At 35.7% G+C, this 12,826-nt stretch overlaps 1 protein-coding gene across 3 annotated transcripts in view; it reads left to right on the forward strand.

Annotated features, from left to right (window-relative positions):
* Ccdc171 (coiled-coil domain containing 171) overlaps positions 1-12,826 on the forward strand; it is a 397,216-nt gene that overhangs the window by 125,763 nt on the left and 258,627 nt on the right. For all 3 annotated transcript variants that reach the window (XM_058586353.1, XM_058586352.1, XM_046467410.2), the window contains one exon: positions 3,303-3,405. In XM_058586353.1, the coding sequence (XP_058442336.1) occupies positions 3,303-3,405 (103 nt within the window). The remainder of the gene's footprint in view (positions 1-3,302; positions 3,406-12,826) is intronic.

The raw sequence follows: 12,826 nt of genomic DNA on the forward strand, positions 1-12,826 counted from the left end.
AGTTAAAATGGAAGAGAAAATCAAGAGATTGAATTAGTAATCAAAAACTTCCCACAAAGAAAAGCACAGGCCTGGATCACTTCATTGGTAAATTATAACTGTTTAAGAAGAATCAATACAGATTCTTTCCAAGTCCTTTTAAAACACAGAAAAGGAGGTTAACACTTCCAGTTTCATTCTGTGAAGTTAGTAGTATTACCTTGATACCAAAACCAAAGACACCAAAAGAACAGAAAATCACAGACCAATGTCCCTTTTAAATATAGATACTAAAATTCCCACATAATACTTGCAAATTGAGTTTTTGGCAAGATATAAAAAAGATTTTGTGACATGATCAAGTAGGATTTATTCCAGGAAGGTAAGATTGGCATAGTACATAATATAGCTAAGAGATCTTTCTGTATCAGGATGTGACAAAGAATTTCCTCCTCCTATTTAAAGTCTGTGGGAGAACCCTAATTGATGTGACAGTCTTCTGTTGATACTATGTACTTTAACTGTTATTTTAAATTCTAGGTATTGTCTAGGTACTAAGTATATTCTAGTGAGAATGAAAAAATATTTCCCACCTACAGGAGCTTATTTTTTTGAAATATATATAGAAATAAAAGATAAACTCAAAAGTAGAGCATTATTGTGGTAAGTGCTGAGAAGGATGTGATCAAGGGAATGCAGGATGCGAAGGCCATTTTTTCCTAAAGAGGTGATAATTGAGCCAACATCTGAATAAATAAATAAATAAATAATTTTACGTACAGTAAAAATCATCTCTTATCTAGGTTTCACTTTCTGTGGTTTCAGTTACCTGTGGTCAACTGTAGTTCAAAAATATTTAATGTAAAATTTCATAAATAACAAATTCCTAAGTTTAAAGAATTCAGCTGAGTGGTATGATAAAATCTCATATCATCCTGTCCAGGACATTCATCATCTTTTTGTCCAGTGCATCCTTAAATCCATTACCTGCCTGTTAATCACTTAGTACCATTCTCAATATTGGATTAGTTACAGTATCACAGTGTTTGTGTTCAGGCAAGCATTACTTTACTTAGTAATTACTCCGGAGAGTACTGATACTGGCAATTCTTCTGCCAAGGAGAATGCTTAAAGTGCTTCCTTTAAGTGAAAAGGTGAAAGTATAATATATTTTCGGAGAGATATGTAACTTTTATTATAGTATGTTTTAATTGTCCTATTTTATTGTTATTGTTATTACCCTAAACTGTATCTAATTATAAATTAAATTTTATCTTAGGTATATATGCATAGGAAAAAATTAGGAAAAGATTATATATAGAGTTCAGTATCATCTGTGCCTTAAGTCATCACTGGGGGTCTTGGAATATTTCCGCTTTGGATAAGAAGGGACTGCTGAGCTGGGTGCGGTGGCAAACGCCTGTAATCCCAGCAGCTGGGGAGGCTGAGACAAGAGGATTGTGAGTTCGAAGCCAGCCTCAGCAACAGCAAGGTGCTAAGCAACTCAGTGAGACCCTGTCTCTAAATAAAATATAAAAAGGCTGGGGATGTGGCTCAATGGTTGAGTGCCCCTGAACTCAATCCTTGGCACCGCCCCACAAAGAAAAGAAGGGACTGCTGTATTTTAAGAATGTAATTTCGTCCCATAATATCTATTTTCCCATTTCTTCTTTATTTATAAGCAATCTTTCACTAGGGCCTTTATCTTACCAGCTTTTAAATAAAGCAGTTTTTTTTTATATATTTAAAAAACAGCTCTCTGACCCCACTCTCCTTTTCAAATACTGCCCTTTATTTCTCCTTCCCTTCTTATTAAGAAAGGTTGTCTCAATCTTGTTTCCATTCATTCATCTTTCATTCAATTAGGAAAAAAATCAGGTTTACTCCTTCAACATATTCCAGGCTGGGTTATATCTATATTACAGGGAAGAAGATTTCATCAGTCACCAATGACCTCCAAACATAGTGAACACTTTTTAGTCATCATTTTGCTTGATGTTTCTGTGGCATTAAACATAATTGACAACTCTCAGAAATATTTTCTTGTTTTTCACGACAATGTACCCTTCCTTTTTCCTTCTTTTTTTGGTCTTCTTAGTTGGCTTCTTTTCTAAAAAATGTAGTAATAGTTCCTTAAGAGTTTGTCCTAGGCTCTTTTTACTTCCCTTCAGGCACTTTTTTTTTTTTTTTTAAAGAGGGGTGCTACTTGGGATTGGACCCAGGGCTTTACCACTGAGCTACACTTCCAGCTCTTTTTATTATTTATTTATTTATTTATTTTGAGACAAGGTCTTGCTAAGTTGCCTTGAACTTGTGATCCTCCTGCCTCAGCCTCCTGAGTTGCTGGGATTACAGGTGTGCGCCACCACACCTGACTCAGGTATTCTTAAGGCAGGCTTCCGATATCATTTGTAGATGATTACCAAATCTATACTTGAGCTCTCTTCTGGGCTTTGCACCAGTATGTTCAGGCACTTCCCATATTGTTCTATTTTATTTGTTCTTTGCTCATTTAAATATATTTATTTAGGACCTGATAATTACCAAACATTGTGCTAGTGCTAGGAGTGTCTTTATGTATCTTCAGTGGAATTGATCAAAAGAGAATTCATGATTCATATGTCTGTTCAAAATAAGCAAGTAAAAAAAACCAATAACAGTCAAAATAAGACCTTTTCTATTTTGTTATTTTCGTTCAACTGCTAAAATCAACCTCCTTTTAGTTTGAAACCTTGGGATTAGTCTTGACTCCTCCCTTTATCTGCATATTTCCCTATCATTATCCATTCCTGTTGAATCCAATCAATCTAGTCTAACCCAATGCAGTGTTACTAAGGTTTGGCCATTTCACCTTCTAGGTTTCTTTCCAATGCATCCACTGTCCCCCACTTTTCACTGAGTACCCGGACCAAGCTATAATCACTTCAGCATTTTCTTCTAATGGATCCTAACAGCATTCACTTTTGATTGCCATTTGCCACATGACTGTAAGCATGATTTTTAAAAGGATTCCTTAATACTTCTATCTCAATTATCTTATGTCTAAAATTCTTACCATCTATCATAGAATTACCATAAAGACAAAAATATTTACTATGTATAAAATGCTTAGAATAGTGCTGGCACTAAATCCTCGGTAAATTATTAATGAGTGTAGTATTACATTAGGCCACGTAAAAAGTGTGATTAAGACAGAAAGATTTACTAATAATAGATTTAAATATAGTAATTAATATATTAGTTGTGCTATACACATTTATCCTAAAATCTCTAGCTCTTATTATACATGACCTTATTATGTGTAATTTTTCCTTAATTAAAAGGCTAAGAAGCACCAGGCCTTCCTAGTAGAGACATGTGAAAATAACGTGAAAGAATTGGAATCGATCTTGGACAGCTTTACTGTGTCGGGCCAGTGGACATCAGGTTAGTTGAAGGTATAAAATGACAGATGCATCTGTCAGTGTTCCAAAGTCACTACATTTTGGGAATTCTGCAGATGCCTCTTATAGTCCCTCATCTCAACATGTTTTGATTTGATGACATGATAAGAGGAGTTCTCACAGCAGTCAGTTGGCCTAGCTGGCTGGGAAAGGGTGATGGAATGTGGACCTGCTGTTGTCCTCCCAGAACTTGATTTACAAGTGTTGGGGTCTGTGTGATTGGACAGACAAGGGCTCACTTGCTGTGTTCTGAATCCAACTGAGAAAAAAGTCCTTAAAGTATACCTGCAAGGGGAACAGATGTTTCGATCAAACTGAGCCAAATTCTGAGGCAACCTTCAGCAACTTAAAGGTCATGCATTCAAAAGGTTATGTAGGACACAGGCTGTAACAGAGTGCGTATTCTCTACTGTTGCTTTCTATGCTGGTTCTTGCTTTCATTTCCTAGTACTGTGTGTGTATACACACACACACACACACACACACACACACACTACACACTTTAGATAGGAATGCTTAGGTAAAATATTTTGGTTTTAGTATTAGTCTACTTAATATGATTATGAACAATAGAAGTCTTTTATTAGGTAGAAATATTTTGGGAACTAGCAAATATTAGTTGGTTAATGAATGCTAGTCGTGATTTCCACTTTCTTAACTTTTGCTTATATCATTGTGTATGCCCTAGTAGCTTTAATTTAAATGCTTTTATTTTTCTACCTGTTTTCTTTTATCATACCATCAACCTTGAATTATTTTGTTGTTTTATGGCAATTATATTCTTCTAAAGGCATATAAAATTAAATTCTTTTCACTTAAAAATTGAGCTATAGGATTCTTTTTTTTTAAGAGAGAGAAAGAGAGAGAGAGAGAATTTTAATATTTATTTTTTAGTTTTCGGCAGACACAACATCTTTGTTTGTATGTGGTGTTGAGGATCGAACCCCGGCTGCACGCATGCCAGGCGAGCGCGCTACCGCTTGAGCCACATCCCCAGCCCCAGGATTCTTTATTTGATTTTTTAAAGGAAAAAAAAGTAATTTCTTTAACAGCTTTCTACAATGTAAGGATTTTATATCCTTGAAAAACTGAAAAGGATCTATTAATGCCCATATTATGGATCTGAAAATTTCTCAGTGAACTAAGAAATTTAGGGGCTGGGTTCATAGTGGTAGAGTGCTTGCTTGTCTAGCATGTGTGAGGCCCTAGGTTCAATCCTCAGCACCACATAAAAATAAACAAATAAAATAAAGGTATTGTGTCCATCGACAACTTAAAAAAAAAGTTTAGTTTGCTTTGCTATTGTTTTATTTAATTTTTAAATTTGCTTTCATTCTTCATCTATTTTTAGCTGTAATTTTACTGAATGTGTAACTTTCATTATTTTGATTTAAATGTTTCCTCAAAGCATGAATGTTTTATGTTTCGTTACTGTGGAAAAGTCAAAAATATAAAAATGACATTAAAAATACAGATATAGGCATCCAGTTTTTAATTACATTTGAAATAACATTGGAGGATAAAATTTGCTTTTGCAATAATAATGTTTTATTATTGAGATGTACCCATGTTGTTTAATGGGGTTAGGGTCTTTACAAATTGTTAAATATTATCATAGCATATCTTACACTTTGATATTATTTTAAATATTTCTTCAGAGTTTAATTATAAAAGCTAAGACTAATGAGGTTAGGTCTCCTTTGAATTTGAAAATGAAACCACTCACAAGTTATCATGAAATCTATAGAAAAAGTCATCTTTTACTAAAATTTTCCTTTTATTCTTATCTTTTAGTAACCATGTTTTTTAACTACCTGGTTTCCTGTATACATGTGTACCCTATATATTTCAGAGAATATGTTCCTGGAAAATGACTGTACTCTGAATTAACGATTTTTGGATTGTGATAGAGGACTCTTTCTTTCCAAATTGTCCTGGTTATTCCCTTTTTCACCTTCCTGGATCCAGGCTTCCCTGGTGTGTCTGTTTTGCATGGGGCCTTGTGGGCTGACATCTATGGGTCTGGGTTCATTTGCCCTCTGGCTTCTGGTCAAGTTTGGACTGTGGAAACACCAATAGGAGATTAAGAGAATGGAAGAAGAAAAAAGTCAGGATATTTGTTTCCACTGGCCCTTCTGCTCCAGTGTATTCCTGGAAATGGCTTCAGTTTTCAGCTCCTATCAGGTGGGTCCTCTTTGATCCATGTGGCTCTTGTTAGACTGTGGTGTCATGTTCCCTCCACGTGACCCTTTAGGTTTAGGCATTGTTATCGTTTGGATGTGAGGGGTCCCCAGAAGCTCACGTGTGAGACAGTGCATGAAGGTTCAGAGGAGAAATGATTGGATTGTGAGAGTCTTAACCCAATCAGTGAATTAATCCCTGATGGTATTAACTGGGTGGTAACTAGAGGCAGATGGGGTGTGGCTGGAGGAAGTGGTTAATTGAGGGCATGGCAATGAGGTATATATTTTGTATCTGGAGCCGGAGTCTCTTTCTTGCTTCTTGATCACCATGATGTGAGTGCTTCTCTCTGCCACCCTCTCCTACCATGATTTTCAGCTTTACCTGAGCCCTGAAGGAATGGAGCTAGTCTTTTCTGGACTAAGACCTCTGAAACTGTGAGCCCTCAAATAACCTTTTCCTTCTTACAGTTGTTCCGGTCAGATTCTTTAGTCATAGCAGCTGACTAAATAGGCATGGTATTGGTTTTTCACTCATGCCTGTTCTTGGTCCCTCCTCATTATCTTATTGATTCTGTTAATCTGTCCACATTTCTATAAATAGTCTATTAGAATTTCTTCTGATGAACTGTTCTATGTTATCTAATTTCCTGGTAATTCACATACCTGCTTGGAATTTGGTTTCATTCCTGTCTTGCTTCCTTCAGTAGCCCTATGTTACTATAATGGACATGGTTTCTGCTTACACTATCTTAGGTCGAGTTTTTGTTACTTAACCAAGAGGGATGTTACTAATAAATTCTATTGCTTAATATTTTGTGGAAGAACTAGATCATTTGAAAAAGTTATCCTACACTAATTTGAGGATATATGTGTGACATACATAAAAACAGGAAAGAATGTCTACTTCGAATGGAAACATACTCTTACTTGGTAATATAGTAGCATTCTTAGAATATGTAACAAAATTAATTGAGTTTTCTTGGAAAAGTTTTCCAGAGACCTTCTGTTTTGTAGTTATGGCATGTAGGCAATACTTGCCTATGCTTTACCACTCCTTTATTACCTTTACATATCATTCAATTCAGTTACCCTGTACCTATCCAGTATTTCAGGAAAAGTAATCCATGGTCGAAATTTAGAGAATCTGTTAGAAAATTGTGTTTTGACTTGCTCTTTAAAATAAAATGAATATAAATAATTTTCTTGAATTAATCTTAATCCAGAATTGATAGTAGTTGCCAGGCGTTCTGTTACCTGTCTTCAGATTTTATGGACTTCTACATAAAGAAATTTTCTGAAGCAAATGTAACACATTAGCTTATCTTCAGGTAGCAGACGGATAAAATTTCATTTAGTCCAATAATGCTCAGTAATTTGTTTACTTAGAGGATTTTACTTGATCTCTTTACCATGATCAGTATGACAGTTTATACCTCATTACCTATTGCCTCCAACACCTTTGCCCTGGATGCTAACTGGTCTTTGATTCCACCTTTGCTTCTTTTTAGTTTGATTTCTTATTTTTTTGTGGTGCTAGGGATCAAATCCAGGGCATATGCGTGCTATACAAGTGCTCTACCACTGAGCTACACCCCCAGCCCCTTCGTCTGCTTTCTTGATGGCCACAGAATGATCATTTTAAAACCAAAGTTATAAGCTTTCACTTATAAGATCTGAGAGTTCTGGGGAATATCATGGTAACTCTAGTTAATGATACTGTATTTTGTACTTGAAATTGGCTAAGAGAGTTGATCTTAAATGTTTTTACCACCCTCTCCCCCCATGGTAATTATGTGTAAAGATGGGTGTGTTAATTACCTTGATCATGATAATTATTTCACAATGCATAATAAATCCTCATATTGTACACCTTGAATTTATACAATTTTTATTTGTTAAGTATGCTTCAATAAAGCCAGAAAAAAAACAAAAACAAACCAAAACCCAACACAAAACTGTTAGAGCATGGCTTTCCTTTGATCTAAACGTTCAGGTCCCTGCATTTTACTTAGAAGCCAAAGTGCTAGCAGTGACTTACAGGACCCTTCATTACCTTATCCTTTATTAACCGTTTACCTCATTTTCTACTAATCTCCCCTCCTTTCCTGGGTTTGGACCACTGGTCTCCTGCTGTTTCTTGAACAAACTTGTACTTCCATTAGGGATCTTTGTGATGGCTGTTCCTGCTATCTGGAAAGTTTTTTATTTTTTTAAACCTAATATGTCTGAATAGCTGTCTTTCTTTTTTTCCTTAAATCTATGCTTAAGTGTCAACTTCTTCATGAAGCTTACCCTCTGTATATTACTATGTCCTTTACCTCACTACTTCTCCTTTTCCTGCAGTATTTTTTCCCCCCTGAGCGCTTCTTGCTTTCAGACATTCATAACATACTGTGTAGTGCATTTCTTCTTATATCTAAGCTCCATGAAGGTAAGTCTCTTTCTCTCTTTTATTCATTAATGTGTTTTAGACAGCTTGAATAATACTTGGCACAAAGCAATCACACAAAAAGTATATTGTGAATGAATGAATAAAAGCATGAATTAATTAATAGGTTGAAATCTATTTCACATTTTAATGTTTGAGTTATAAAGGTATTGGTGGAGTCTCTTTCCAAATTATAGCAGCTCTTGGGGGGTAGAAAAATTGACCTTCAGTGGAAAGGAAGTGCAGTCTTTTGTGCATGACAGAAATCTCACCTTGATTGCTTATTATCATTAGACAAGACAGCCTCAATTTACTTGATCAGAGGCATTTAATTCCTGTTTCTGCTTTCTACTTCCATTAAAATTGAAGTTGTACAGCTGCTTATATATATATTTTTTTCTGGTTGAAATCATTATAGTAGGGTATGTGTGGGGAAATCCTTTCCTACTTTGAGCCCATATAGTTAGTCTTTCTGCCTCAAGTGTTTCTTCTAATACAGTTTGTCCTGTGCCTGAGGGTGTTAGCAGACATCTGGAATATGGCTTTTACTTCATTAAGTTCAAGAAAGTTTTGCTTGTGGTTCAGTCTTGATTCTTCCTCAGGGTGGTTGACGTTCATGTAAACTGAGACTTCAAACTTCTCCAACTCGTTCTTCCTTGAGGAAATCATTTGTGGTACTCTAGAGGTGATCTTGTTCCTTCTGCTTGGAGAAGCTGAAGGATTCTGGGAGATGATAACAACAGAGTTGGATGACTTTAGGTATGTGTATGTCTGCTAGGAATGGTGCATTCTTAGGGAGTGCTCCTAGGAAAACCAGGGCAACAAATTGGACTTTCCCTCTCTTATCTCTTTCTATACTTTTTCCTAAAAGAATGTTACCTTGAGAATTTTAATTTTTCTTGTGAATCTTGGGGCAAGTGCCTTTTAACTAGAGATTCATGGGTTACTGAGAAGCTGAGGATAGCTATAAGAGCAGTTGACAGGGGTTCTTGGTGTCATTTTCTAATTTCTTCTCTTTGTTCCTATATCTCACAATTCATGGAGATTTACAAACCGAACCTGCCCTCCTTATTCATGCTGGTAGATTCGGTTTATGAAATTCTAGGAAGTGACTTCAATAAGAGTTCATATAACATTCTGTAAATGGATCAGAAATATTTGCCAACATATGTTGTTTATTGACTTTTCCTAACATGAATAATACCTATAAATGTCAGAGTATTTTGTTCAGGTATTTCTACTTTGGTTACAAGTTGGCCAGGGAAGAAGCCTATTTCTATTTTGCTTCATCTTATTCACAGTGTGTAAAAGGTAACATGTAGTAGTAATAAAATGATTCTGAGTCATTTAACTTTGAGTTAATTTACCATTAATTTCCAACCATCTGTACACTTGTTCTTTTCAGTCTGATTCTTTTTTTTTTTTTTTTTGGTACTAAGGATTGAACACAGGGGTGCGCTCAACCACTAAGCCACATCCCCAGCCCTTTGTTATATTTTATTTAGAGACAGGGTCTCACTGAGTTGCTAAGTTGCTGAGAGTGGCTTTGAACTCGCAATCCTCCTGTCTCAGCCTCCCGAGCTGCTGGTATTATAAGTGTGCTCCACCATGCCTGGCTTTTTCTTTTTATTTACCAACTTTCTTCATTTTTTACTTTACAGTTATACATAGATTTCATAGAAATAGAATACTGGTTATCATTCATCTGAAAGTTTTAAAATAGACTATTTTCTCCCTCTTTTTCCAGAAATGTAAATTTTAAATGATTAAAGTAAAACAATTTATTTTGTTTCATCTTGATTTCTTTTTGTTAAACCTGATTCCCTTTAAATTTTAAATAGTTTGTAGAGAGAGAGAGTATTGTTTAAAGAAAACATTCACATAAAGTAAAAATTCTGATTATTAAACATTACTTCACATCTACATTGTAATTTGTTAAATGTAGAACAATCATGAGGTCATTTATGATTTGTAAAATGATGAGTTTTAAAATGATGGGTGCCAGTAAAATGACTTCAAACTTTTATACATATGAATGCATAATGAAGTTTTGAAAACATACAGCAATACTGGAAATACTTTGTATATGTATATGTGTATGTATATATTTCATTTTTTTTCCCAAGCCAGTTTCTGGGGGAATACACACACTGGAATGAAACACAACTTCCTATTTTGTCTTATCCTATCTAACAGTAGATGTTTTGTTTTCTTGCCAATATCTTTCCTACTTCAGAAATGGAAGGTCTATATTAATTTTAAATATAGGAAACTTTCTTTCTATTCTATGGGTGCTGCTTTCTGAAGAAATTAGAATATTTTCCCCATCTTTTCTCTCTCATTCTAATGTACATCTTATAATTCCCAGACTATAATCAGCTAGGAATGACCCAGAGATTAAAGTTCCAAGTTCCCTTTACATTCCTAACTAGGGATGAAGATAAAAGAATCTTGGTTACAGTTCATACTAGAGATAAATTTTTCCCTATAATCTATGAGGTAAAGGTCATTTTAATAGCTTTCTCCTTACTGAAAAATATAATTGGAACTATGCACATCCATGTAGTCCTCAGAAATTGATCTTCAAGGAACTTTTGATTAGTATTTAATGGTGTCCAAGGATGAGTCATATCATCAGTGTTTCTTCAAACTTTATAAATATGGTTGCTTTCTTCTATTCAGTTGAATATTAAGAAAAGGAAAACTAATGGAACTTGTGCAAAAAAACCTAACTATCACAAAATAAGGGGAAAAGAACAGTACCTTGAGCACATACAATAGAATGGTGAAATGAGTTACTATGGAAATAAGAATAAAATTTAGAGACTATTTGTCATATACAATAGGATACAAAAAGAAATGATCATTATTAAGTAGGAATAATAAGCAAAAAGCTTATTAGAGAAAGATTAATCTTCCCTGCCAAGAAAACCCAACATAAGATTAAAAGGTTTCTTACTTTCTAGTAAGATAAGAAGGATTATAAGGAAAATAAAATAGGATAGTAGATTTAAAATTTGTGAGATGCTATGTCAGAATTGACACTAGAAAAACAGTTTGATTTGGAGGAAAGAATGTAGAGGGAAAGAACAGAGATAAAATGCAGAGGAGAAGAACAAAGAAAACAGATAAAGGAGCTAAGGCAAAGAGAGAAGTTGGTATTATAGTACTGATATAAAGATATAGGTTTTTATAGGGTAGAAACTAGAATAAATAAAACATAATAATTCAAGACATAACTTAAACACACATCTTTGAGATAAAAAGCATAGGAGGAATAGACAAACTCTAGATAGGGCAGAGGGGTTAGAGGGGAAGGGAGGAGGCATGGGGTTATTAATGGTGATGGAATGTGATGAATATTATTATCCAAAGTACAGGTATGAAGACACGAATTGGTGTGAATATACTTGTATACAGCCAGAGATATGAAAAATTGTGCTCTATATGTGTAATAAGAATTGTAATGCATTCCGCTGTCATATAAATAAAAAAATAAATAAATAAGTAAAAAAAAGCTTCTAGTATTAAGATGGGATCACTACTTTCCAAGGGAAAATAATTAAGACTTCTATTTAGAATGCATTTTTTAAAAAAATTTTGTTGTAAGGATACAGAAAAAACGTAGTGTTACCTCTAAGAAGAACAGAAGTCTGAATAGTGAATCCAAATTTTTCTACCAAGAAAAACCTCAAAGGTTTTCTTTTTCTAAAAAGACAGGATTCTCCTGTGATGTTTTCCTTCAAATTCATCAGGTAAGTAGTCACTTATATGTAACTATTTTATGAAAAAATTTCAAATATACACAAAAGAAAGGAAAAGAGTGTAACAAAATCCCTTATATTTACCACTCAGATAAAAATTTATGACCAGTTTCATTTATAATCCCACCTATTTCTTCTTTTCGATTATGTTGAGCATAGTCCAGATATGATTTAACTTCACTTGTAAGTATTTAACTTTAATATTTAATTCTTTAAAAGATGAGTATTTACACTTTAAAACATATCTAGATTACTTTTTAAAAAATATATATTTTTTAGTTGTAATTGGACACAATACCTTTGTTTTATTTATTTATTTTTATGTGGTGCTGAGGATCGAACCCAGGGCCTCGCATGCACTAGGCGAGCTCTCTACTGCTGAGCCACAACCCCAGCCCCTCTAGATTACTTTTAATACCTAATACAATATAAATGCTATCATAATAGTTGTTATGTTATATTATTTAGAAAGTAATGACAAAGAAAAAAGTCTGGGTAGACGGAACTGTGACCACCCACAGAACAGGCCCAGTGGCCTGCTGAGGGGCAGAGCCGCCCCCCACCCCCCGCGCCTGCAAGGTAGGCGGAACTGTGACCACCGACAGAAAAGGCCCAGTGGCCTGCGGAGGGGCAGAGCTTCCAATCACTCCTGCAAGGTAGGCGGGCCTGCAACCCACCGGCAGAAGAGGAGCAGCGGCCTGCTGAGAGGCAGAGCCGCCCCCTCCCCCCGCGCCTGCAAGGTAGACGGAACTGTGACCACCAACAGAACAGGCCAGACCTGCAACCGACAGAACAGGCCCAGTGGCCTGAGGAAGGGTAGAGCCGCCCCCCCCCCCCCCGCGCCTGCAAGGTAGGCGGACCTGCGACCCACCGGCAGAACAGCCCCAGAGGCCTGCAGAGGGGCAGTGCCGCTGCCTGCACCTGTAAAGTAGGCAGAACTGCGACCACCGACAGAACAAGCCTAGCGGCCCGCAGAGGGACAGAGCCGCCGCCCGCGCCTGCAAGGTAGGCGGACCTGCTACTGACCGG

This window comes from Marmota monax, unplaced genomic scaffold, assembly GCF_021218885.2.
Source record: "Marmota monax isolate L192 unplaced genomic scaffold, Marmota_monax_Labrador192_F-V1.1 WCK01_AAM20220418_F8-fsc00033, whole genome shotgun sequence".
NCBI classification, from domain to species: Eukaryota; Metazoa; Chordata; class Mammalia; order Rodentia; family Sciuridae; genus Marmota; species Marmota monax.